This window comes from Culex pipiens, chromosome 1, assembly GCF_016801865.2.
Source record: "Culex pipiens pallens isolate TS chromosome 1, TS_CPP_V2, whole genome shotgun sequence".
NCBI classification, from domain to species: domain Eukaryota; kingdom Metazoa; phylum Arthropoda; class Insecta; order Diptera; family Culicidae; genus Culex; species Culex pipiens.
The window spans coordinates 5,904,652-5,932,476 of NC_068937.1; the positions used below are offsets into that span (position 1 = coordinate 5,904,652).

Below are 27,825 nucleotides of genomic sequence, written 5' to 3' on the forward strand. Positions count from 1 at the left end.
TCTACTGACGTGGACTTTCGCTGTTTCAACATGGTCATTTATGGAGTCCATTACGGAACGTATCATCATGAGAAGTGGTAAGCAGGAAACCTATACCTACGTGTGCATTATTTGAGCTTGTGGTAGGATTTTGAGATGTACAGCCATCATTAAATGTCGAGCTGGTCGAGGTGATCGTTTTGGATACGGAATTCAACCGCTGAACCGACGTAGCTCACTATGTCTAGCGATTTTGTGCAGTTTGTCGAGGAGAGCAACAGTAACACCTCGAATCCTAACACGGTTGAAAGAATGCTGATGACCGTCCTGAAATTTGGGATATCTTCTTGCAAAACGCCTGTTGCATCGGGAGTGTTCCGATTGCAATTTCCAAACATAAAGGTGCTCTGCGAGACGGAGTTCATGGACGGTGGCTGGTTGGTGATCCAGCAACGAGTAGATATTACAACTAGTTTCGATCATGGCTGGACCGAATACCGAAACGGGTTTGGCGCCGTTGGAAAAAATGAAGACTTTTGGCTCGGACTGGAATCGATTCATCAGATCACAACCAGTGGGCAGTATGAGTTGGCAGTGGAATTTAAGGACAAGTCTAAAAAGTACGGATATGCGCGGTATTCCAATTTCCAAGTAGCAGGAGAAGACAACAAGTACAAACTGATGCTGTCCGGGCCATCGGGAACACTAGCGGATGGTTTGACCTTTAGCAACAGTTTAAATTTTTCAACCAGCGATAGTGACAATGACAGGGATTATGACTGTGGGTATAGTTGGAAAAACGGGGGTTGGTGGTCTCTTGATTGCGTACCCTGGTAAGTCAGATTTCTTCATAACTTTTTTTATCATAGTTTACAGTTTTACTATTTTTTTCAATTATTAAACTTTAAAAAATTGCACGCCTTTTACAGCAATCTTAACGATAAAGAACCGTACTGGTTCGGTAAAGGAATCTATAGCAGAATGATGATCCGGCGCAAGTAATTACAACGTTGTTGCAGTAGAACATTGAACAAATACATACTTCGAGTTTTGGTTGCAACCAAAAAACTTGTGTATTTTTTTCTATATGCTCTTAACTCTATCACATATCCCGTTTAGACAGCAACCATTCGAGTACTACTTACCGTATGGTTATTTCACTTTTTATTCTATAGCAATTACTATATGCGTTATTGTAACAGTTTTCATGATTTTCTTTGTACTTTTTGCAATTATATTTAATACTGAGAAGACCACAATCAAGCATAGCAACCCACGTTTCCAGGATTGCATCTCGCTTCAACACGTTTTCCTGGTTGCTCTGACGCGTGTGGTGGATTTTCGGTGTGCAACTGTCAGGCGGCCATGATAACGCCGCATTACGAGTCCGGCGCGATTAGCCGTGACCCGTGCAGGCACGATTTCGATGACGTTCGCGAAAATTCTTTCGCCGGATGAACCTTTTTTGTTTTGATTTAGCGCCACCACCAGCTCATCCAAGCAAGCGGCGATAACCGTGCCAGGAGAACTGGGTTGCCTGGCAACTGTTTGACGTTTTTCGTTGAGAGGGGAAAAAAAACTGGACAGCTGACTCAAGAGACCCTTCGGGTTGTTTGATTTTGGCTCTTTTATTGAAACCACAAGAAAAGGAGAGGAAAAAAGTTCGATTTGCGAAAAACGAACGACAAATCGGGTGACCTTCCCGCGTCACGCTCATTAATCAAATTAGTGACAATAAACATTCAAAAACAAGATCCAAGTCGGCTACCCCCAAGAACCCAGGTGCATCTCCTGGGAGTGATAAATGACCCATGGCCAACCTGGATCGATTTGGCCCGACACCGATCAGCAAAACAACCCCGTACGATTAATTATTCTGGAACAGCCCAGAAATCGGAATCTCGGCAAAGTAGGCTTTGATGGAACGAGCATGAATGGAACGTGGAAAAGTTGGTGTCCAGGGTAGAGCAGCGGGGCAAAATTAAACAAATGTTGCGAAAATATTCATTTGTCACAATTTGTTCCGTCGGATTTGTGTGTGTGTGTGTGTTGGGGTTTGTATTTTTGCAAACTGCTTTGTTGTCTTCAAAGACGGTAGCAAAGGTAGACAACCGAGGCAGTAGGGTGGTCTTTATACAAAAATGTCAAAAATGAGAATGTCAAAAATGTCAAAAATGTCAAAAATTGTCAAAAATGTCAAAAAATTTCAAAAATGTCAAAAAATGTCAAAAATGTCAAAAAAAGACAAAAATGACAAAAATAACAAAATTGTCAAAAATGTCAAAAATGACAAAAATGACAAAAATGACAAAAATGTCAAAAATGTCAAAATGTCAAAAATGTCAAAATTGTCAAAATTGTCAAAAATGTCAAAAATAACAAAAATGACAAAAATGACAAAAATGACAAAAATGACAAAAATGACAAAAATGACAAAAATGACAAAAATGACAAAAATGACAAAAATGACAAAAATGACAAAAATGACAAAAATGACAAAAATGACAAAAATGACAAAAATGACAAAAATGACAAAAATGACAAAAATGACAAAAATGACAAAAACGACAAAAATGACAAAAATGACAAAAATGACAAAAATGACAAAAATGACAAAAACGACAAAAATGACAAAAATGACAAAAATGACAAAAATGACAAAAATGACAAAAATGACAAAAATGACAAAAATGACAAAAATGACAAAAATGACAAAAATGACAAAAATGACAAAAATGACAAAAATGACAAAAATGACAAAAATGACAAAAAATGACAAAAATGACAAAAATGACAAAAATGACAAAAATGACAAAAAATGACAAAAATGTCAAAAATGTCAAAAATGCCAAAAATGACAAAAATGTCCCACCAAATTTAATGTATAAAAACTCACTTTATTAAAGTGCTCACCCACATCACCCTAGTGCCTTCAAATCCCCCACCCAGGGGGTGCCTTCCTCCTTTCAACCTTTTTCGCAAACCATTAGCTTTACGTTTTTGCGGCGGAAGTGGGCCGTGTGTCCATTGTGTCCAACCGAGAGAGCCCAGTGCCATTTCAATCTGGTGCAAAAATTAATCACACAAGTGCCCTCTCCGCCTCTACCTCTCTCGTTTTCTGTTTCTCCAAATCGGGGCTTAAAATGATCTATTCATTCGCCTCTGGGCCAGAATCTCCCGCCCGGGGGGTGCGTCGCCCTTACGTTTTAGAGATTGCAAATTTTCGGTGTCCATGCGGGTCGGGAACCAATCGATTCCGGCGCGGACGTTCGTTCCAGATCTCGGGGCGTCCGCCCGACCCGGAATCAACTATCGTGTCGTGCACAGTGAAAAATGTGGGTTAAAAACGCGTTTTTGAACGAAGGATGAAATGGATCAGTTGGTAAGGGGGCACCCCCGCGCGTCTCCTGTTTGACAGCTTGGGTTCAAATCCCGCCAGAAAAAATGTCATTTTTTCTTTCAACTTTTTTTTTCTGTGCCTCCCCTAGTTAGAAGAAGCTAAACTAGAGATAAACGGCCAGATAATGTTCACTTGGTGCCGACCGCCACCCTGCGAATGTAATTAATCGTTGCACCTTGCCTTGAATAATTGACCGCTGACACGTCTTCGTCTTCGTCGGCGTCATTTTCGAAACATGGATTAGTAGCGACGTGGTTTTCCTTATCGCTCTAGTTGCGGACAAAATGGTCAAACAAGCAACCGTGGCTGTAAATTTGACTTTCCCTAAAAAAAGTCGAATCAATATTGATTTTGGAACACTTTTGAATCGGGAACTTTCCCAACGGATGAAAGAAGGCTTGGCCTATCTACCGCACACTTCCGGTACGAAAAATGTGAGTGATTGAAGCTCGGAGGGTAAAATTAAAATCGATTTGAAATCGAAATTCGAAAAAAATATCGTAAGAAGAAACGTGAGACTTGGAGTGTCGCGAGATAGCGGGCGCCCCCTACTTCGAGAAAATTTATGACCAAAAGTGGCCCATGATCGTCGTTATCGTAATAAAGTACCGACGCGACACGGTTCGGGAGTGGCTTTGGACGAGTTTGAGATTGGGATTTGATGGGTGATTAGATATGGGAAAGTTGCGTTTTGGAATAATTTTCTTAGAGAATGTTTTTTTATTTTTGTATTTTTGTATTTTTGTATTTTTGTATTTTTGTATTTTTGTATTTTTGTATTTTTGTATTTTTGTATTTTTGTATTTTTGTATTTTTGTATTTTCGTATTTTTGTATTTTTGTATTTTTGTATTTTTGTATTTTTGTATTTTTGTATTTTTGTATTTTTGTATTTTTGTATTTTTGTATTTTTGTATTTTTGTATTTTTGTATTTTTGTATTTTTGTATTTTTGTATTTTTGTATTTTTGTATTTTTGTATTTTTGTATTTTTGTATTTTTGTATTTTTGTATTTTTGTATTTTTGTATTTTTGTATTTTTGTATTTTTGTATTTTTGTATTTTTGTATTTTTGTATTTTTGTATTTTTGTATTTTTGTATTTTTGTATTTTTGTATTTTTGTATTTTTGTATTTAAAAATCTAATTTTGATTTTTTTTTTCAAATTTTAATTTCAGGTAAAACATGCTTCACCTTCATCTCGGAGTCTTAGTTTGGTATGTTTTGACTTGTTATGAAGGAACGTCACAAATCTTTATCCGATCCGAAACACCTTCGTCAAAAACAGAGGGGCTTATCAAACGCTGAAAATCATCATTTTACACGAAAATTTCCCTAAAACAAATCGTAAATTGAGGGGCAGGTGCTTTGCTAAAGAACACGACCTTGGGCAGGCCGAAATGTTAGGAGAAAAGGACAAAACGAAATATCCTGCCGAGTGGTAGGTCCTTAAAGCCGAATTTGATGCGCCGAAGGGTGTTGAAAAAAAATGTCATAAATTTATGCGGAATGGCTGTGGAAGGAAGAACAGGTGAAAATGGGCAAGTGATTTTATTTCTTGAAGAGCTCTTGAAATAAACTGAAAAAATGAAACTATTAATTTTATGGTAATACGGCAGTTTTTTTTTTTAATTTTTCATTTTCAATTCAAAATTATAATTTATTAGTAAATCGACTTAATGGAATCGATTTTACAACTAAATTATTACATGATGAATTTCCTCCTGCCGCTCTTCAAAGGTTTCATGTTAAGTAATTGCAAATTTGCCCAATACCGTCATGCGAAAAGATTATTGTTTCTTTTTTTATGTTTACGCACAATCAATGTCTAGCCGTCGACCCCGGCAGGGATGAGACTTCTAAGGTTACACGAAACGACCTCCTCGGAGGATTATAACTGCGGCGCTAAACAATGCACCGCTTGTTGGATTAACTTTTATGGTTATGTTGGATTACATGTAGCACTGATAAAAAACGAAAAAGTTGCACAGCAAAAATGTGATTTTACATGCATTTATAGGTAATGTGGTTAGGTCTTTTTGGGAACCATTTTGTCTGGAAAAAATGGGTTTCCTTGATTTATATATAAATTTTAACATGTGAATTAAACACAATTTTACATGTGAATCATGTAAATGGCAATTTTACATGTGAATCATGTAAAATAGCAATTTTACATGTTAATCATGTAAACCAGTATTTTTACATGAAAATTTAAATAAATTTTTCCATGTAGAATAAGACGTTTCAAAAAAACTTAAATTTTACATAGGAAGTAAAAAAATAATTTTTAATACACATCAAAATAACTTTTTACAATTTAGATAAAAAGGTTCCAAAACAGACCTAAATAATAAAATTCAAAATTGCATGTAAATTTACATATTTTTACTCGTGCTTTACTGGTAATAAAACAAAGTAGAAAAAAAGTTGCGCAACTTTTTCGCTTATCGAATTTGCACTTGTCGCCGTCTGCAGCAGGACCAGGTCGACCCAGTTACTCAACTCTGCTGTAATCGTAGTCATCATTTGCATGGGGACTGACACACCAGCGAGCTAGAATATCGGTCATCGGACGTGCCGCGAAGCCGTAGTAGGCCGTTCAAGTTGACTGGCTGACTGGATATTATGGCAGCAGTGGCAGAATTCTTGAGTGTTTAGAGATTTTTTGTTGATTTCAAAATTTAGGCCGTCTACGAAATTATAGAAAAGTTTTGTTAGTAAAAGTATTAAATATCTTGAACCATTTTCGTTTTGAAAATTACAGGTCATTTTTGGAATGACTTCTTTCGCTCACTTCAAAACAGTTGTATCAAATTGATTTCCTCGGGTCATTTTTCCCCTCAAATCTAGTCATGCTATCTCACACATCATTTTTCACAACTCCTAATCATCATTTTTCCAGAAAAAAATTCCTTCCGGCTTGTAATAGCACATCACATGTGTGTGGCTAATGGCATATCAAACGAATGCGCCACCTGATGCAAGAAGCCCTCGGGTCATTCATCATCACCTGAACACACACACGCACTGCCTTGCGAGATAACGAATTTCTAATGGACTTGCATTTCTGGCATTTCTCACGGGTGGTTGGACCTTTGGTCCACTCTGTTCAAGCGAAAGGGCACTTTGTCGGCAGAGTGGGAAAATCGCCAATTAGGGACCGGGGCTAAAAGTTTTCAATTTTTCATCGCTCGAAAAAACGGTAGTTTTTGTTTTTCGCTACCTTCTGGATCCTGATACAGGAAGGATCCTTTCCTTGTGAGTTCATCATCGGAGTCGTTACAGGAAGAAAAAAAAAAAACTCTTCCGTGGAATGTCCTCCAGAGAGGCCGGCAAATTAATTATTCTTAATTAATTCGTGGCGGCAAAGGAAGAAGAAGGAAAGACCTTTCACTCCATCCGTTTGCACTTTACACCCTGGCACGTCAAGTGCCTTCATCAGAAGAGGAAATGACTAAATGCAGGAAGCTTGTCCGGCCTGCACGGAAAGCACTTGCCGTCCAGTCCGGCGGCGATGGCCCTTGACTTTTGGGGACTTTGTTGCAGAGTCAAAAATGGAGGGGTCCAACAATTTAGAAAAAAAAATGTTTTTTATGTTTTTTATTGTCATTAGTTATTATGAAAAAAAAACAAGTTAACCTCATGACAAACAGAACTATCTGTTTTTTTTTGGCAGTGTTCCCATAATTTCAGCATGACTTTCAATCGAAATATTGATACGAAGTTAGTCTAAATGTTTTGCCTTTCTTACTAAAGAAAGGTATAGGGTTTGCTTTTGGCTCCGACGCCAATTCAAGCTTCGTTCCCAAATCATTTCTCGAGAAATATTCATTCGAAAAATCTGCAAAAAATCATGGACGATCGATTTTCGACGCCCGATCGATTGACAATGACAGAATTGGTCTACCTCCAATATCCGAATTTTGGCGCTTGATTTACTGTAGAGCACGCGTGACGTCCGTGTGTGGTAAAAAAGTGCTCAATTTTGTGGTAGGGGGTTTCTCAGAGCCCACATTATGGATTTGAGCTCTCTTGGGCGCATTTGAAAGGGGATGTGCTGAACCTGAACCAGTTACATACCAAATTTGAATTTATCCATTTTTTATGGGGACTCGGAGTGTGTTTTCACCAAATCAGGCGGTTTTCAAATGAAAATTCGGTCGAAAATTGAAGTATTGAAATCGTTTATTTGTCCAAAAAATTGCATTTTCCCAGCCCTACATCCTCCCAAATTTTCATCCATGTCGGTAATGTGGTTCTTGATTTACAGCTTGTGGACTAATTCACTGTGAGGGGGAAAAACCCCTAAAAAAGGTAAAAACCAATTTTCACCAAATGCCAAAACTATTCCTTTGGCATTTTATCTAATTTTTTTTCTCCACATCATAATCTAGACCATACTCGATGTTCTGAAACAAATTTGACCTCATTCGGATTTACCGTTCAGATTTTAGAAAATTTCCATTTTTGCCTTTCTTACTAAAGAAAGGTATAGGGTTTGCTTTTGGCTCCGACGCCAATTCAAGCTTCGTTCCCAAATCATTTCTCGAGAAATATTCATTCGAAAAATCTGCAAAAAATCATGGACGATCGATTTTCGACGCCCGATCGATTGACAATGACAGAATTGGTCTACCTCCAATATCCGAATTTTGGCGCTTGATTTACTGTAGAGCACGCGTGACGTCCGTGTGTGGTAAAAAAGTGCTCAATTTTGTGGTAGGGGGTTTCTCAGAGCCCACATTATGGATTTGAGCTCTCTTGGGCGCATTTGAAAGGGGATGTGCTGAACCTGAACCAGTTACATACCAAATTTGAATTTATCCATTTTTTATGGGGACTCGGAGTGTGTTTTCACCAAATCAGGCGGTTTTCAAATGAAAATTCGGTCGAAAATTGAAGTATTGAAATCGTTTATTTGTCCAAAAAATTGCATTTTCCCAGCCCTACATCCTCCCAAATTTTCATCCATGTCGGTAATGTGGTTCTTGATTTACAGCTTGTGGACTAATTCACTGTGAGGGGGAAAAACCCCTAAAAAAGGTAAAAACCAATTTTCACCAAATGCCAAAACTATTCCTTTGGCATTTTATCTAATTTTTTTTCTCCACATCATAATCTAGACCATACTCGATGTTCTGAAACAAATTTGACCTCATTCGGATTTACCGTTCAGATTTTAGAAAATTTCCATTTTTGCCTTTCTTACTAAAGAAAGGTATAGGGTTTGCTTTTGGCTCCGACGCCAATTCAAGCTTCGTTCCCAAATCATTTCTCGAGAAATATTCATTCGAAAAATCTGCAAAAAATCATGGACGATCGATTTTCGACGCCCGATCGATTGACAATGACAGAATTGGTCTACCTCCAATATCCGAATTTTGGCGCTTGATTTACTGTAGAGCACGCGTGACGTCCGTGTGTGGTAAAAAAGTGCTCAATTTTGTGGTAGGGGGTTTCTCAGAGCCCACATTATGGATTTGAGCTCTCTTGGGCGCATTTGAAAGGGGATGTGCTGAACCTGAACCAGTTACATACCAAATTTGAATTTATCCATTTTTTATGGGGACTCGGAGTGTGTTTTCACCAAATCAGGCGGTTTTCAAATGAAAATTCGGTCGAAAATTGAAGTATTGAAATCGTTTATTTGTCCAAAAAATTGCATTTTCCCAGCCCTACATCCTCCCAAATTTTCATCCATGTCGGTAATGTGGTTCTTGATTTACAGCTTGTGGACTAATTCACTGTGAGGGGGAAAAACCCCTAAAAAAGGTAAAAACCAATTTTCACCAAATGCCAAAACTATTCCTTTGGCATTTTATCTAATTTTTTTTCTCCACATCATAATCTAGACCATACTCGATGTTCTGAAACAAATTTGACCTCATTCGGATTTACCGTTCAGATTTTAGAAAATTTCCATTTTTGCCTTTCTTACTAAAGAAAGGTATAGGGTTTGCTTTTGGCTCCGACGCCAATTCAAGCTTCGTTCCCAAATCATTTCTCGAGAAATATTCATTCGAAAAATCTGCAAAAAATCATGGACGATCGATTTTCGACGCCCGATCGATTGACAATGACAGAATTGGTCTACCTCCAATATCCGAATTTTGGCGCTTGATTTACTGTAGAGCACGCGTGACGTCCGTGTGTGGTAAAAAAGTGCTCAATTTTGTGGTAGGGGGTTTCTCAGAGCCCACATTATGGATTTGAGCTCTCTTGGGCGCATTTGAAAGGGGATGTGCTGAACCTGAACCAGTTACATACCAAATTTGAATTTATCCATTTTTTATGGGGACTCGGAGTGTGTTTTCACCAAATCAGGCGGTTTTCAAATGAAAATTCGGTCGAAAATTGAAGTATTGAAATCGTTTATTTGTCCAAAAAATTGCATTTTCCCAGCCCTACATCCTCCCAAATTTTCATCCATGTCGGTAATGTGGTTCTTGATTTACAGCTTGTGGACTAATTCACTGTGAGGGGGAAAAACCCCTAAAAAAGGTAAAAACCAATTTTCACCAAATGCCAAAACTATTCCTTTGGCATTTTATCTAATTTTTTTTCTCCACATCATAATCTAGACCATACTCGATGTTCTGAAACAAATTTGACCTCATTCGGATTTACCGTTCAGATTTTAGAAAATTTCCATTTTTGCCTTTCTTACTAAAGAAAGGTATAGGGTTTGCTTTTGGCTCCGACGCCAATTCAAGCTTCGTTCCCAAATCATTTCTCGAGAAATATTCATTCGAAAAATCTGCAAAAAATCATGGACGATCGATTTTCGACGCCCGATCGATTGACAATGACAGAATTGGTCTACCTCCAATATCCGAATTTTGGCGCTTGATTTACTGTAGAGCACGCGTGACGTCCGTGTGTGGTAAAAAAGTGCTCAATTTTGTGGTAGGGGGTTTCTCAGAGCCCACATTATGGATTTGAGCTCTCTTGGGCGCATTTGAAAGGGGATGTGCTGAACCTGAACCAGTTACATACCAAATTTGAATTTATCCATTTTTTATGGGGACTCGGAGTGTGTTTTCACCAAATCAGGAGGTTTTCAAATGAAAATTCGGTCGAAAATTGAAGTATTGAAATCGTTTATTTGTCCAAAAAATTGCATTTTCCCAGCCCTACATCCTCCCAAATTTTCATCCATGTCGTTAATGTGGTTCTTGATTTACAGCTTGTGGACTAATTCACTGTGAGGGGGAAAAACCCCTAAAAAAGGTGAAAACCAATTTTCACCAAATGCCAAAACTATTCCTTTGGCATTTTATCTAATTTTTTTTCTCCACATCATAATCTAGACCATACTCGATGTTCTGAAACAAATTTGACCTCATTCGGATTTACCGTTCAGATTTTAGAAAATTTCCATTTTTGCCTTTCTTACTAAAGAAAGGTATAGGGTTTGCTTTTGGCTCCGACGCCAATTCAAGCTTCGTTCCCAAATCATTTCTCGAGAAATATTCATTCGAAAAATCTGCAAAAAATCATGGACGATCGATTTTCGACGCCCGATCGATTGACAATGACAGAATTGGTCTACCTCCAATATCCGAATTTTGGCGCTTGATTTACTGTAGAGCACGCGTGACGTCCGTGTGTGGTAAAAAAGTGCTCAATTTTGTGGTAGGGGGTTTCTCAGAGCCCACATTATGGATTTGAGCTCTCTTGGGCGCATTTGAAAGGGGATGTGCTGAACCTGAACCAGTTACATACCAAATTTGAATTTATCCATTTTTTATGGGGACTCGGAGTGTGTTTTCACCAAATCAGGCGGTTTTCAAATGAAAATTCGGTCGAAAATTGAAGTATTGAAATCGTTTATTTGTCCAAAAAATTGCATTTTCCCAGCCCTACATCCTCCCAAATTTTCATCCATGTCGGTAATGTGGTTCTTGATTTACAGCTTGTGGACTAATTCACTGTGAGGGGGAAAAACCCCTAAAAAAGGTAAAAACCAATTTTCACCAAATGCCAAAACTATTCCTTTGGCATTTTATCTAATTTTTTTTCTCCACATCATAATCTAGACCATACTCGATGTTCTGAAACAAATTTGACCTCATTCGGATTTACCGTTCAGATTTTAGAAAATTTCCATTTTTGCCTTTCTTACTAAAGAAAGGTATAGGGTTTGCTTTTGGCTCCGACGCCAATTCAAGCTTCGTTCCCAAATCATTTCTCGAGAAATATTCATTCGAAAAATCTGCAAAAAATCATGGACGATCGATTTTCGACGCCCGATCGATTGACAATGACAGAATTGGTCTACCTCCAATATCCGAATTTTGGCGCTTGATTTACTGTAGAGCACGCGTGACGTCCGTGTGTGGTAAAAAAGTGCTCAATTTTGTGGTAGGGGGTTTCTCAGAGCTCACATTATGGATTTGAGCTCTCTTGGGCGCATTTGAAAGGGGATGTGCTGAACCTGAACCAGTTACATACCAAATTTGAATTTATCCATTTTTTATGGGGACTCGGAGTGTGTTTTCACCAAATCAGGCGGTTTTCAAATGAAAATTCGGTCGAAAATTGAAGTATTGAAATCGTTTATTTGTCCAAAAAATTGCATTTTCCCAGCCCTACATCCTCCCAAATTTTCATCCATGTCGTTAATGTGGTTCTTGATTTACAGCTTGTGGACTAATTCACTGTGAGGGGGAAAAACCCCTAAAAAAGGTAAAAACCAATTTTCACCAAATGCCAAAACTATTCCTTTGGCATTTTATCTATTTTTTTTTCTCCACATCATAATCTAGACCATACTCGATGTTCTGAAACAAATTTGACCTCATTCGGATTTACCGTTCAGATTTTAGAAAATTTCCATTTTTGCCTTTCTTACTAAAGAAAGGTATAGGGTTTGCTTTTGGCTCCGACGCCAATTCAAGCTTCGTTCCCAAATCATTTCTCGAGAAATATTCATTCGAAAAATCTGCAAAAAATCATGGACGATCGATTTTCGTCGCCTCGTCGACAAGTTGTCAAGTTGAGCTTCACATGCAGACGCGAGCAATGCTGGCGCGTGATGCTGGCGCGTATAGAGTTTTGATACTAGATTACCCCCTTTTAGTGCAAGTTGCTTTATCGATTGCTCGTTCATCACACATCGCCTATCATTATTTTCTATGCTAAGCTTCAGTGAACGCAAACTTGACGCAAGCAGCTATCTGTTCTGAAGCCTCATGCTCATTCTTTTGCCTTTCTTTTTTGTTTTGCTCATTCTCTGATCGAACTCTGAGCGAACGAATTTCTGGGAAACGTCTAAGCTTCCCATGTGCCAGTGACAACGCACATCGCGGGTTTGGTTTTTTAGCTTCGGTACTAGCCTTTTTGTGTATTAGTATTTTTGTTCATCGTACCAGCGCACCAAGGTGGTTTATTCGGTACGTTTGCGTTTGTCGTAGTGAAGTCCCACCGAGCGCTCAGTCGTTGTATGCTTCCCAATCCCAAAAACGCCTAAATGCTTGCTTATTGAAAGCTCACAATTTTGCCTAACGCCTAAATGACAGTTTAGTGAATTACAGTAGGCGTTTCAAAGCTTTCAAGAACATTTATGTGGCTTTACCGTTACATCGTTGTTTACAACACGGCAAATTCTCGGGTATTGAAACACTTTCTGCCAGTCATTTTGTAACCACTTTAACGCATTGGAGCAAGACGGAATTATTTTGTTTTCTCGTTAATTTTAAATATTTTGAAAAGTGCAAAAAAACACTCAGAGAATACGAACAATTTAGCGATATGCAGAAAACATTACGAACATCGCAAATTGTGAGCTAATTCTCTGCCTCAAAAATAATTTGTTCTGATTTTAAAAATCGAAAATGCTTGTGTGCGAGCACAGCTTACAACCGGCCATGGCAAATGGGGCAAAAACCAGCGCTTTATAAGTTATGTGAAAAAATAAGGTTGAGTTTAGAATTGTATTATGAATGGACCATTCATTCTTTATTTTGCTATTTCTTTGAAAAAAAAAAATCAACTGCCGTTAACTTCCTTTTGTAAGAAAGGCTCTATCTCACCCCAGGTGGGATTAAATCGGGTTTTTTTATTTAAATCATATTACCTATCGAAGTGCTTGAATATAAAAACTTAAGTAAGTAGATTTCATGGCAGCGTTGCCAGATCTGCAGAGTTTCTAATTTGTTGGAAAGACCTCGATGTTTGTCCAACTTTATTGGAAAGTAATTTTTAGGAGAAAAGCGTTGCATCCAGACGTAAAAAGTCTAAAATAGAGCATCTAATTGCTGACATCTTGATGGCAGGGTTGCCAGAAAGTCATTTAAAAGTTTTTAAAGGAAACTGCTTTAAAAGTTTGTCCAAGGTTTTTAGTTTGTCCATACAAATTTCCAAAGTGTTTTGGCAGCTGTCCATACAAACATGCTACTAAAATGTGCAAACATTCTGATCTTGATTACTGTTTTTTTCGGATCGATTTGAAGTCCTCGGCAAAATTGTAGGTTTTGGTGAAAAGAATTTAGAAAAAAAATAATAAATGTTCATTCAAAATGAAAATATAAAACATTTTTAAATTTGTGAAAATGTCGAAAAATTTATTTTTTTAGCTTCATTTGGCAGTGCTATCATTTTTAATTGTATCAGAAAATGTATTTTTTTTTCAATTAAATTGATTTTTTATTTCTGTTAATTTTTATTGTCTTTTAACTAAAATTGAAAAATTCTTGTTTTTTCATCCTTTGAGCTCGAATTTTTCAAAATGATGAGATAAGCCCTAATATTAGAAAAGGTCCAAAAACTAGGCTAGGTTTTGGTGAAAAGAATTCAGAAAAAAAGATAATAAACCATCATGAAAATATGACACATGAAAATATAAAAACATTTTTAAATTTGTGAAGATGTCGAAAAATGTAATCTTTTTAGCTTCATTTGGCAGTGCTGTCATTTTGATTTTTTCAGAAAATGTTTTTTTTAAATTATTTTTTAATTAAATTGTTATTTTTTTACTAAAACCTCTATTGACTAAAATTGATTAATTTTTAGTTACTTTATCCTTCGATCACGAATATTTCAAAATGTTGAGATTAGCCCTAATATTTGAAAAGGTCCAAAAACAGACCATGTTTTATTTCTAATTGAAATATATTTGGAAGAAAAACTTGAGATTGCCATAATGTAAAAACACAGAAATTTAATTTGAATTTATAGAACAGGCTGAAAAGAGGAGTTCACAAATATATTTTTTAACTCTTATTTTATAATTTTTCATTATTTTTTATAGCCTGATTTTGTTCATATTTGAGAGAATGCTTGAATACAATACTCTTCTCCAAAATATTTTTCTAGAACTCAACAGTGTTACGCCACGTTTGGACAAGAATGTTGCTTACGTCACTTAGTTGTATTAGGATTTGTATTTTTTTTCCTTTGAAGTGAGTTTCGAAAAAGGCCTTATTTCTTTATAAAAAAAAAATTTGGAAAACATTATGTGTTTATTTTTGTCTTGAGTGAACAATTCTGAAGTTGTTTTTAAAGATCCGATCAGCAATCTCAACAGATTCTTTACCTAAATTTGTTCATATTTGCGAGAATGCTAGAACAAGTAATACCCAACTCAAAAGTATCTCTCTAGAACCCATTTTTGTGTTTTTGGCCTTAATAAAACAAAGTGACGTAAGCGACTATTTAAGATAACAGGATTTTTTAGCTGCCCAAGTATGCGGAAAAAATGGCAAAAAATGATTTTATAACAATTTGTCGCTTACGTATTTTTTTTTTGTATTTGAACAGTATGATTTGTTTTTCTTTTTGGTTAATATTCTAAAAGTGATCATTTTCTTCTCAAAGAAAAAAAAAACGCTTAAAGATAGAGTTGGAATAGGGAAACATATTGTAAATTTTAGCAAATTTTTAACCTGAGTTTGTTCATATTTTAGCGAATGCTTGAGCAAATAATAACTTACTGAAAATAATGTCAACTCAATTTGAATTCTGAAACCGAATTCAATTCGAATCGTATACGAATTTCGTTTCAGAATTCAGACTGAGTTGACCGGGTTGGATCATTTGGCCTAGCGAAACAAAGAGACGTAAGCGCCAATTTTTGATTACAGCATTTTTTAGGTTGCCCAATTAGGCTGGTACAAATATTTTTAAAAGTTTTTGTCACCCCCCCCCCTTCAAAATTGGCCCGAAAAATCAGGGGGCAAAAAAAATATTTTTACAATAAACTTCAAAATTTCAATGAAAATTCAAGTGCAACCAGCTGAAATCAAATTAAAATACATTCTTCTGCGTTTAAAATCATTTTTAGCATGTTTGGGTTTATTAAAAAATCTTAAGATTTTTTGAAAAATTTCGATGCAAAACCTTTTTTTTCGATACAATTTTTGTTTTTGTCAGATCTTAGATTTTTTGAAAACTAATGATTGCAAAACAACTGAACTAGTGCAAAATGCATTTTAAAACACTTTTTTCATTTAAATGTGAAGACTTGTTATTTAAATTTTTATTTTTTTTTATTTTTTTGCCCCCCCCCCCTTGACCCTTGGCCAGGGCCGAGGGACAAAAACTTTTTTAAATATTTGCATCGGCCTTATACGGGAAAATGTAAAAAAATATATTGCAAAATGACACTTACGCCACTTTTCTGTATAAGGTGTAGACTGAAAAACTAAGACTGTCACAAATATTACAGTTATTTAAATATCTTATTAAATTAAATATCTCTAGTTTCGAGTAGGAATCCAAGGCGAGAATAATTTGTTTTTTTTTTATATCTTTTACTGAATTTTTGAGAAGAATATATTTTAAATTTAAAAAATATTATGTGTTAATGTATAATTATTGACTAAATTTCACCGCATTTTTGGCCAACTTCAAAAACTTGATAATTAGGCTGGTACAAATTTTATTTTAAGTTTTCAAAGTTGGCCCGAAAAATCAGGGGGCCAAAAAAATATTTTTCCAAAAAACTTCAAAATTTCAATGGAAATTTATCAGCTGAAATCAATTTAAAATGCATTCCCCTTCGTTAAGTATAATTTTTAGCATGTTTGGGTTGATTTAAAAATCACCTGAATTTTTGAAAATTTTCGATGTTCACTATCGCGAAAAGTTTCTTTTCGTTAAAATTTTTGTTTTCGTCAAAACTTACATTTTTTGAAAACTAATGTTTGCAAAACAACTGAACAAGTGTAAAATGCATTTTAAAATACTTTTTGCATTCAAATGTTGAGACTATGGCTTATTATTTAATTTTTTTTTATTTCATTTTTTTTATTAGGAGTTAAAAAGTTTATTTCTTTTAAAATAGATTTCCAAATCCACGTGTACTTCGGATTTTTTTTTATTTCTTCTTGTCCAAGATAAAAATAAATACCTCCAAGTAGTCCTTGGCAAAGGTCCTGTCGTCGCCGCAGTGACGCCACAGACCACCTCCACCGTCTCAGGGGGAGAGATAGCGGAATTAGCCAACAAAGAAAAGAAAGGAAACAACCTGACCAAGCCTACTGCGATCGGCTCTACCGTCCTTTGACATATGGCCCAGGAAGACGGATGACGGTGGCGATTTCTCGTAATAAGTCAAACGATGCTTTACGACTCAAAACAGGAGGTCGGAGCCGTGGTGCACTTTGCACCCCATAAAGAAACGTTTTTTTTTTCTCTAGATTTGAGAAGTTTGATAAGACCGCGTTGTCCTTGTTGGATGAGCTTCTGGGTTTTTTTTTGTCTGAGTTAACCTACTTAATCTTTATGTGTTTATTAGGTGCCGAATTGTGGGTCGTAAATCAGGTGACTTTTCAATTTTTCTCCTTTAGTTTATTTGTGGGAAATGTGGAAAACATCTGCTTCCAAAAAAAAAGAACTTCCAAATTGGTCCGGGCTTTAATTGTCCTCCGCCGCACAGATGGACCGCCGGCAGGTGACTTAAATTGGTCCAGGAAGAGAAGATATCTAAATCAACCTCTCTCCAGAGCGGGATTAAGTCACTTGGCCCTTAATCTCTGAATCTCGGAGACGGGTCGAGAGCAGCTGGCACGGTGGGTTCATCACCGTAAGTCAACCGGTGCTGTCAAAGCATCCAATCAGGCAGAACCCCACTGCGTAATAACTCTTCGGGGATTCCCCCTCCTGCAGCAGCCTTTGTTTTGGGAGGCCTTTACCCTCAGTGCTTAACCTTACCTTTCTCCTTCAGGGAACCTTTTTTGGGGGGAGACCTTAAGATTCACAGCCTGCTTTGTTGATGTTTGTCACGGTGGGTTAATAAAATATTAAGAGCTACAATTGTTTGGAGCTTAAAATTTTAGTTCGTTCAAACAAAATTTGAAATTTTCCAATATTTATGAACGAAATTTTTCACCAAATCCCACCGTGCGTTGCGATCTTCACGAAAACTTCACCGAAAAGTGAAACACAATCCGGTCGTAGCTCTTCCTTTGTCCCCCATCTCAAAAGACTCCGCGAAAGATCGAAACAGTTTGGTGGTGAACAAGGAAAATAAACAAATCCAAACAAAAACAAACCACTCCAGCGCGGAGCTGCCAGCGGAGGAGATCGGATTCGGATTTGTGGAGGGTGGATCAGCATCACTCGTAAATTTGTTTTGGGTGCGCGCACCTGTCGCTGGATTTATCTTGGAGAAATTCAAACGTCTTAAAAGTTTCTGTCAGCGTTCGCGACTAAATCTCAATGCGACTTGGCGACTTTTTCAGTCGTTTTCGTTTCATTCGCTGTGAAAGTTCAAAATTCAACAAATTTCACGACTGACCAAACCTTCGACGGAGGTCAGTTTGCCCAACCAATTTGAACGCAACCGAAAACTAACCCAATCGCAGTGACCTCCTACTGGCCTTTGCTGGGGCCATCCAAAAATGGACCAGAAACTCAACTTAAATCAAACAGAAAAAAAAAACCGTCCAAGTAGTCGTCTTGGTCGCGAAGCCAACTCTATTTCAATTAGCCGCACGCATCGCTGGCGAACCAGTTTGGGAAAAAAGGAAGAAGTTCAAATGTTTGAAGAAGCGTTCGTCAGCCTGCTTGGATGCAACAGTTTCGAGGAAAACCGTTCGCGTTACCGAGGTTGTGTTGATAAAATGATTAAATAGAAAACTGTGGCAGCAGCCCCAACTGAGGGAGCAAGTTCTGGCTACTGGGAAAAATAATTAAAATTCTCAAAATAATTAAAATTCTTGATTTTTTTTAAAATTCGTAAAATTCGTAAAATTCTTAAAATTCTTAAAACTCTTAAATTCTTAAAATTTTTAAAATTCTTAAAATTTTTAAAATTCTAAAAATTCTTAAAATTCTTAAAATTCTTAAAATTCTTAAAATTCTTAAAATTCTTAAAATTCTTAAAATTCTTAAAATTCTTAAAATTCTTAAAATTCTTAAAATTCTTAAAATTCTTAAAATTCTTAAAATTCTTAAAATTCTTAAAATTCTTCAAATTCTTCAAATTCTTCAAATTCTTCAAATTCTTAAAATTCTTAAAATTCTTAAAATTCTTAAAATTCTTAAAACTCTTAAAATTCTTAAAATTCTTAAAATTCTTAAAATCCTTAAAATTCTTAAAATTCTTAAAATTCTTAAAATTCTTAAAATTCTTAAAATTCTTAAAATTCTTAAAATTCTTAAAATTCTTAAAATTCTTAAAATTCTTAAAATTCTTAAAATTCTTAAAATTCTTAAAATTCTTAAAATTCTTAAAATTCTTAAAATTCTTAAAATTCTTAAAATTCTTAAAATTCTTAAAATTCTTAAAATTCTTAAAATTCTTAAAATTCTTAAAATTCTTAAAATTCTTAAAATTTTTAAAATTCTTAAAATTTTTAAAATTCTTAAAATTCTTAAAATTCTTAAAATTCTTAAAATTCTTAAAATTCTTAAAATTCTTAAAATTCTTAAAATTCTTAAAATTCTTAAAATTCTTAAAATTCTTAAAATTCTTAAATTCTTAAAATTCTTAAAATTCTTAAAATTCTTAAAATTCTTAAAATTCTTAAAATTCTTAAAATTCTTAAAATTCTTAAAATTCTTAAAATTCTTAAAATTCTTAAAATTCTTAAAATTCTTAAAATTCTTAAAATTCTTAAAATTCTTGAAATTCTTAAAATTCTTAAAATTCTTAAAATTCTTAAAATTCTTAAAATTCTTAAAATTCTTAAAATTCTTAAAATTCTTAAAATTCTTAAAATTCTTAAAATTCTAAAAATTCTTAAAATTCTTAAATTCTTCAAATTCTTATCATTCATACATTCTTAAAATTCTTTTAATTTTTAAAATTCTTGAAGTTCTTAAAATTCTTAAAATTCTTAAAATTCTTAAAATTCTTAAAATTCTTAAAATTCTTAAAATTCTTAAAATTCTTAAAATTCTTAAAATTCTTAAAATTCTTAAAATTCTTAAAATTCTTAAAATTCTTAAAATTCTTAAAATTCTTAAAATTCTTAAAATTCTTAGAATTCTTAAAATTCTTAAAATTCTTAAAATTCTTAAAATTCTTAAAATTCTTAAAATTCTTAAAATTCTTAAAATTCTTAAAATTCTTAAAATTCTTAAAATTCTTAAAATTCTTAAAATTCTTAAAATTCTTAAAATTCTTAAAATTCTTAAAATTCTTAAAATTCTTAAAATTCTTAAAATTCTTAAAATTCTTAAAATTCTTAAAATTCTTAAAATTCTTAAAATTCTTAAAATTCTTAAAATTCTTAAAATTCTTAAAATTCTTAAAATTCTTAAAATTCTTAAAATTCTTAAAATTCTTAAAATTCTTAAAATTCTTAAAATTCTTAAAATTCTTAAAATTCTTAAAATTCTTAAAATTCTTAAAATTCTTAAAATTCTTAAAATTCTTAAAATTTTTAAAATTCTTAAAATTCTTAAAATTCTTAAAATTCTTTAAATTCTTTAAATTCTTAAAATTCTTAAAATTCTTAAAATTCTTAAAATTCTTAAAATTCTTAAAATTCTTAAAATTCTTAAAATTCTTAAAATTCTTAAAATTCTTAAAATTCTTAAAATTCTTAAAATTCTTAAAATTCTTAAAATTCTTAAAATTCTTAAAATTCTTAAAATTCTTAAAATTCTTAAAATTCTTAAAATTCTTAAAATTCTTAAAATTCTTAAAATTCTTAAAATTCTTAAAATTCTTAAAATTCTTAAAATTCTTAAAATTCTTAAAATTCTTAAAATTCTTAAAATTCTTAAAATTCTTAAAATTCTTAAAATTCTTAAAATTCTTAAAATTCTTTAAATTCTTTAAATTCTTTAAATTCTTTAAATTCTTTAAATTCTTAAAATTCTTAAAATTCTTAAAATTCTTAAAATTCTTAAAATTCTTAAAATTTTGAATATTTTTTTTATAATTCTTAAATTTGATTAAGAGTATGTTCTTTTTCTAGCTTGACGCAATCCAAAATTTTCACTTCAGCCTACTTGGGTTTTCCCATTTTCTAACCTGCCTGGTGTCTGTCGGTTTTGTTGTTTTATGATTATTTTTTACTCTCCTCTGCAAGTCTGCAGTCTGCGCGGCAACACAAAAAAACGCGCAAGGGGTGAGCTTAAAATTGCATGCAAACTCATTGGTACAGACGAAGCCTGGGAGGGGGATGATGCATTTCGCGGTCTGTCTGTTTGTTCGCCATGTTTGTACGTGTGTGTGTGTGTGTGCAACCTCAACGCCTGCTTGTGTGCCGTAGGTCGGGAATTATTGATGCGTTCAGGAGAAACAGCAGGAGGCGGCGGCGAGTTTTGGCTTTGGTTGCGCTGCATTTGTTGGGTTGCATCAGGGTTGGCATGGCCTGCTGGGGTTCAGACGGCGAGTCTCGTGGACATGACCGTTGGCGCGGTCTGAATGGGGTTTGAAAGTTTTAATTTTAGTCTTGTTAGTCCATAACTGACGATTCCAGCTAAAAAAAATGATAGATTTTACTAAATTACCAGCTGAAAAGAATTTTGTTTTTTCTAATTTCTGTAATTTTCAAGAATTTTGGACCTTTTCAAAAACCCGTCATCAAACAACACAAAAAACGAGGTGCATCGTCGCCTACTTGGCCATTTTCGCACTTGAAGGGTATCAGCTGCTAGTTCGTTCCCCGCGCGAACAAACCAGGGACTGCACAGCAACCTCGGAAGCTGGTTGCGCAACTGTGGCAGCCTTCTTCGCACCACCATGCTAATTATTTCATCCGTCATTGCGGGAACTCCTGCTTGCTCTCCGGGGAGGGTCATCCCGCGATTCGTTCCGAAACGAGTTCTAGCTCTCTATTTTCAGACCGAGAGATCGGTTACGCACTGTCGCGCAGGCAGCCTGCTTGGATCAGGATCATGGTCCACTGCCGGAGTCGTCAGTGATGGCAGTTGATTTTTCGAAAAAGTTTGATGAGTTATATCAATATTCTGAGAATATCAGTCCGTCATAAAAATTTCACGAAAGTCGCTGCCAAAATTTGAACAAATTTGAAAACAATTTCAACAAACTGGACTCAAAACACCAAAATCTTACCATCCCTGTCCGCACAGTAATGTCCCCATAGTCATCTTAAAAGTTCTTGTTCTTCTTAAGCCGCCCTGAAGATGCCACCAACCAACCAAACTGTGCGTGTTGCTTCTTTTGCTGTCCAAAAATAACGACATCCCAGTAGCCATGGCCGTTGGTTTGACTTGGCCCAGGGCCTACTGCTCTGGTTGGTGGCGCACAGTTGGGGCCGCCGCTACAGTTTTCTATTTAATCTTATTATCAGCACAACCTCGGTAACGCGAACGGTTTTCCGTCGAAACTGTTGCATCCAAGCAGGCTGACGGGCGCTTCTTCAAACATTTGAACTTCTTTCTTTTTCTTACCTAAACCCGGTTCGCCAGCGATGCGTGCGGCTAATTGAAATAGAGTTGGCTTCGCGACGACCAAGACGACTACTTGGACGGATTTTTTTTCTGTTTGATTTTAGTTGAGTTTCTGGTCCATTTTTGGATGGCCCCAGCAAAGGCCAGTAGGAGGTCACTGCGATTGGGTTAGTTTTCGGTTGCGTTCAAATTGGTTGGGCAAACTGACCCCCGTCGAAGGTTTGGTCAGTCGTGAAATTTGTTGAATTTTGAACTTTCATATCGAATTGAACGGAAACGACTGAAAAAGTCGCCAAGTCGCATTGAGATTCAGTCGCGAACGCTGAATTTGACGGAATTTTAATAAATTACGCGGATCGAGGTTTGGTCAGTCGTGAAATTTGTTGAATTTTGAACATTCACAGCGAATGAAACGAAAACGACTGAAAAAGTCGCCAAGTCGCACTGAGATTCAGTCGCGAACGCTGACTTTAACGAGTTAATCATCGAAATGTTAATAAATTACGTGAAACGAAATCATAATTCTGAACGTTCTAACAAGAAAGGGAAGCTGCACCGTATCGATTTCAAAGCAAGAAAGAAACCCGCACTTTTCCCACACTAAACAATCGATCTTTGCTCTTCTTCGTCCAACAAATTGGTTGCACTCCATTACCGGTATCACCTACTAGCTATTTTATTATTATTATTTTTTCCAAACTCTCTTTTTCAAGTCCATATCAGGCACAACCTGATGACGGCCGTGGCCAATTCGGTCAGGTTCGGATAATCTCAAAGCATTTCGGATCAATCGATTCCGTCTTGTAAACATACAAGAGAAGATAAAGTGCATCTTTCTTTCTTTCTTTCTCTCGTTTGAAGGCCAAACCCGGTAGCTTTCCTCCTCTTAACAATGCAATCTGGCAGAACCAATTGAGGGTTGGGATTAATGTGGGAGAAATTTTCGGCAAAGAAGAAAGATTTTCGAGGTTATGAAATCTTCTTTGATGGGGTTTGTTGAGCCGACAATGAGTGAGGGTTAATTGGTCGTGATGGCGAAATCTTACAAATCGAGACAATTGTTACTTGAAACCATCTCAAAAACAAACAAATTCTGCGAGAAAGTAGAATCAACAAGCACGCCACAGGACCCAAACACGATCGTTCCTGTCTCAAACTGGGCAGATGCGCGCGCGCTCCCGGTCCAAATTTAGCCCAGAAAACGACGCGATGCGTTGCGTGACTTCTTGCGTAAAAGGTGCAATTTAAGCTGGTTTTATTGCAGTAGAAGGGTTTGAGTTCATCAGGAATGCTTCCCGAATTAGAGTGCTTTTAAGGGAAAAGAACTCTTTGCGACCTGGGAGAATAAGTTTTGGCAGCAAAGAAATGTTAAATTTTTAATAATTACAAACAATTCCAAAAAGAAAAAGATAATTCAACGAATCTTCCATGCAGCAAACTCTACATGGTGGGCCTGGCCAGTTAACTCTTAGTGAGACAACCTACAATTAATCTGAATCAAAATTAATGACGCTACAAAAAAAATAAAAAATGTCACAAAATCTCATTAACTTTTGCCCCTTGTAAATTCGGATCCGGCATGCTGAGGGTTAACTGGTCAGACCAACCATGTTGAATTTGCCGCTAGGCAAATTCGTTGTCCTTTAATTGTCCGGGAGGTGGTTTCACGTTGTAATATTTCTTTTTTTTATTCGAAATTAGATTGCTAAGGGCTAACTGGCCAGGCCTACCATGTAGAATTTGCCGCATGGATGATTCCTTGAAAGTTAATTATTTATGTAGTTTTGTATGCGAATTCTTGATTAAAACTAAAATTTCTTTGCATCACAAAGTGTTTATCATCAACTTCTATTTCTGTGACGGACCTTTTAGCAACTATTCCTCACTAGAATCCGAGCAACAAACTAAATAACACTCTCTTTTTCTTCTGTTTTATTGTCTACTTTTCAGAGTACCTACTACTCTCGGGCAGACGCGGAATGCCCCGAATAACAACATCCCTACACCGAGGGAGATGCATTTCCAGACAAGGTAATTTGTTTTGCTTTAATTAACGCGCGGAGGGGTGCTAAATTTAGAGGCAAACTATTGTTACGGGTTTCGGGAGTCGCGTCGCAGGGAATGCGTTTTTTTTCGGGAGAGATATTTAAAATTGTTCGTTCAGAAAAGACCTGAAATTAGGTTCTTTAGTAAATATTTTTGACTACTTGAAAAAAGAACAAAAAAAATATTCTTGTTAAGGTGGTATTCCTTTACGGGAAACTTAGATTTGCTCAGAAAAGTCCTAATTTTTATCTTTGGTCAAATTTTATTTCAGGTATTCCTTAACTGAAAACTTGTTTGTTTTATGTATTATTTTTTACAAAACTCTACTCAAGATTATTTATGTTCAACTACATTTATTGTTAAGGTGGTATTCCACGACGAGATATTTTTTTTTGTAATCTGGCTTTTTTGTTTCTTATTCTTATTTAAGGTTCTGGGTGAATTTCCAGCCACATGCCATTCCACGGAAAACTGTTGTTTGTTTTTGTTTATAAAATACTTAAAACATGTTCTTCAATTAAATTTTATTTACGTCATTTTTTAAGAAAGGACCGAATTTGTTTTTCTTTGGTCAATTTTATTTTTGAATGGTATCGCTTTACAGGAACTAGACTGTGGAAGATTTGTTTTTCTTCGACCAAATTGATTGTTAAGGTGGTATTCCTTTACGAGATTGTTAGTTTTTATTCAGAAAAGACCTGTATTTTTTTTTTTGATCAAATTTCTGGTTAAGGTGGTATGGAACCTGAGAAATGGTAAAATCCGTAAAAAATCACTTTGACCCAATCTCACCCCAGACCCATTGTCACCCCCACTGATGGTACGGGAAATTATTTTTTGCTTTTGTTTAGACTCAAACATTATTCTTCGACACACAATTTCTTATTAAGGTGCTATTCCATTACTGGATACCACTTTATTTTTATTTTTTTCAGAATAGATCTGAAATTTATTTTTTGATAAAATTTCTTGTTAAGGTGGTATTCTTTCACAGGAAACTTATTTATTTTATTATTTTTGTTCATAAGACTGTTACACATTTTATTTGAAATTTTTGCCACCCCTCCCCCCTACCCCTTTAAAATCGGCTTGAAAAACCAGGGGGCAAACAATTTTTTTCAAAAACATTTCTTCGTCAAATCTTTTTTTAAAATAATGATTGACTGTACGGGTGTATAATGCATTCTTCAATATTTTTTTGTTATTAAAATGTTGAAATTCTGACTTGTAATTCATTTTTTATAGTTTTTTTTGTGGCCTAAAGGACTTTGATTGATTTTTTTTTGTTAAGGTGGTATTCGATTACTCAAATTTTGATTTTTGTTTGGAATAGATCTCCATTTTTGTTTTTTTATTTCTTGTTTAGAAATGACTTGGAAATTGTTTGTTAAGGTGGTATCTTATTATGGAAAACTACTTTTTTTAATTTTTATTAAGAAAAGACCTACAATTTTTTTAACCAAATTTCTTGTTAATTATTTATGGAAATTATTTTTGTTTGTTGTTCTTAGAATATTTTTTCTAAGAAAAAGAAATTAAAATTGTTCTTATTTTTTTTTCATTAAGGGGATATTCCATCACGGGAAAAATTTAACTCTTCGTTTTGTTTAGAATAGCTGAAATTTATTATTCGCTCAAATTCCTTGTTATGGTTGTATTCCTTCACAGGAAACTCTTTTGTTTTGTTGTTTTTCATAAAGGTCTATAAATGATTTTTTTTTCTTCGACTAAATTTATTGTTAAGGTGGTATTCGATTAAGGGAGTTTTTGTTGTTGTCTGAAAAATACCTCCATTTTTAAAAATTAAATTTCTTGTTTAGAAATTATTTGAAAATTGTTCTTAATTTTTGTTTGTTAGGGTAGTATCCCGTTACTGAAAACTTTTTTTTTAATTTTTGTCCAGAGAAGATCCCAAATTTCATCTATCGATCAAATTTATTGTTAAGGTGGTATTTTATTATGTGTAAATTCAGAAAAAGTGATTTAGTTTTTTTCATCGCATTTTTGTTAAGCAGGTATTCCATTACGGGAAAATATTTCAAAATTGTTCTGTAATTAAATTTTCTCGCTAGGGTGGTATTCCATTACGGAAAAAATATAAATAGGTGCTCGGAAAAGATCGGAAATGTTATCCATCGATCAAATTTCCTGTTAAGGTGGTATTTCATTTTGAGATTTTTTTAATAGAGAAAAGTAATTCAGTTTTTTATCATTTTTTTTTTTAGTTAAGGTGGTATTCCTTTACGGCAACCTTTTTTATATTTTTAAAACAAATTGATAGTTATAATTGTATTCCATTACGGAAAACTGTTTTTTAAAGTTTTATTCATAAAAGAAGGAAAAGCGATTTTTTTTTTGATTTTTTTAATTTTTTGATAATATACTCATCAGGCCTGAAAGGGTTAAGGGTATATTCCATTTCTGGAAAATGTTTTTTGTTCAAATTATTATTTTTATTTAGAAAAGACCTTAAATTAGTTTTTTCAACCCAAAATTTCTTGTTAAGGTGGTATTACGTTACTGGAACTTTGATTGCAAACTAAATAAGAACCAAATATAAATCCTTCAAAAACCACAAAAAACATCGAAAAACGTCGCAACCGGGCCCCTTTGATCATCGTAACCTTTTGACAGCTCGCCCCGCAGAGCAATTGACAGCTAGTGACAATTGACAATTTGTGTCGAGTCACTCAGCGGCGAAACTTTTACTCTTTTTTTTCTTCTTTTTGGTGTTTTCTCCAACCTCAGTCGAGCGTGCCAGGATCAAAGGACTGCCCTGTGGGACGAGACCAAGCTGCTAATGACCAGCAACAGCTGCTGCTCATAATCTTAGGAGGCCCTGCAGAGTTCACATAACTCACGCTTGTAATCCCCTGAGTTGGGACCGTGGACTTGGGTTTGGTCGTAGGCTACTGCGATCTTTGAGTTATGGGAAAAAGTTTTGTAAATTTTTATTTTGTAGATTTATTTAAAACAATTTTTGGGGGTTATTCATAAACCACGTAATCGCCCTAAAAAAAATTTTTTTTGGGATATTTTAAAATCACCCCTTTTGAAACCTTCCGCCAGCAGGTCCAGGGGGTCATTTACCAAAGAAATCATCTCAACCGCGTTGCCACCGGATGTCAAAACTGTAGCGCCATGGCGACGAAGCGCGCGCCCGCTTTGCTCGAAGATGGCCATGAGTGTTTTTTTTTCTGGTCACCACACGGCCAACTGCGAGAATGACAAGAAGGTTTATTCTTGCCGCACTCGTGACTATTCTCTGGCTCAAGTAGTTTATTTTTCGCCGAAAACCTCAAAGAGCTGCGTTGAGAGAAATGTCATCTGCGACGACACTTTTTTTTTCCTCTCAAGTCTTTTGTCATTTTTGTAACGAGAGAAAAAAAATGTTGAAAAAATCTAAAAAAAAAAAACAAAACGGAAAAAGTTGGCATTCTTGCCGGGCGACGATAATTTGGAAACTCATTTCCCAATCGTTAGTCATCATTATCTGCCCTTTTTCCGACATTTTTTCGACGACTTTTTTTTCGAAATTCGATCCGTTGCAGTCACAGAGTGAATCAACCTTCGGTTAAGTTCAGCA

The 27,825-nt window shown here is 35.1% G+C and overlaps 3 protein-coding genes across 3 annotated transcripts in view; all 3 read left to right on the forward strand.

Annotated features, from left to right (window-relative positions):
- Positions 1-24,219, forward strand: part of LOC120421063 (uncharacterized) — an 82,008-nt gene extending 57,789 nt beyond the window's left edge. The window contains exons 3-4 of the transcript XR_008211811.1: positions 4,556-4,594; positions 24,144-24,219. The gene's annotated coding sequence lies outside the window, so the exon portion shown is untranslated. The remainder of the gene's footprint in view (positions 1-4,555; positions 4,595-24,143) is intronic.
- LOC120421052 (ficolin-1-like) lies at positions 220-27,066 on the forward strand. Its single transcript, XM_039584197.1, has 3 exons — positions 220-614; positions 24,144-24,224; positions 26,988-27,066. Exons 1-3 carry the CDS (start codon positions 220-222, stop codon positions 27,064-27,066), a joined length of 555 nt encoding a protein of 184 aa, XP_039440131.1.
- Positions 24,167-27,825, forward strand: part of LOC120421060 (myc protein) — a 138,364-nt gene continuing 134,705 nt past the window's right edge. The window contains exon 1 of the mRNA XM_052706379.1: positions 24,167-24,224. The gene's annotated coding sequence lies outside the window, so the exon portion shown is untranslated. The remainder of the gene's footprint in view (positions 24,225-27,825) is intronic.

What these genes read in the sequence shown, in the direction of transcription:
- LOC120421052 (XM_039584197.1), top strand. Translation starts at nt 220, where the DNA reads ATGTCTAGCGATTTTGTGCAGTTTGTCGAGGAGAGCAACAGTAACACC. An exon ending in AAAAAGTACGGATATGCGCG is followed by an intron (nt 615 to 24,143) that starts GTATTCCAATTT and finishes TCTACTTTTCAG; the next exon opens with AGTACCTACTACTCTCGGGC. An exon ending in GAGATGCATTTCCAGACAAG is followed by an intron (nt 24,225 to 26,987) that starts GTAATTTGTTTT and finishes CTCCAACCTCAG; the next exon opens with TCGAGCGTGCCAGGATCAAA.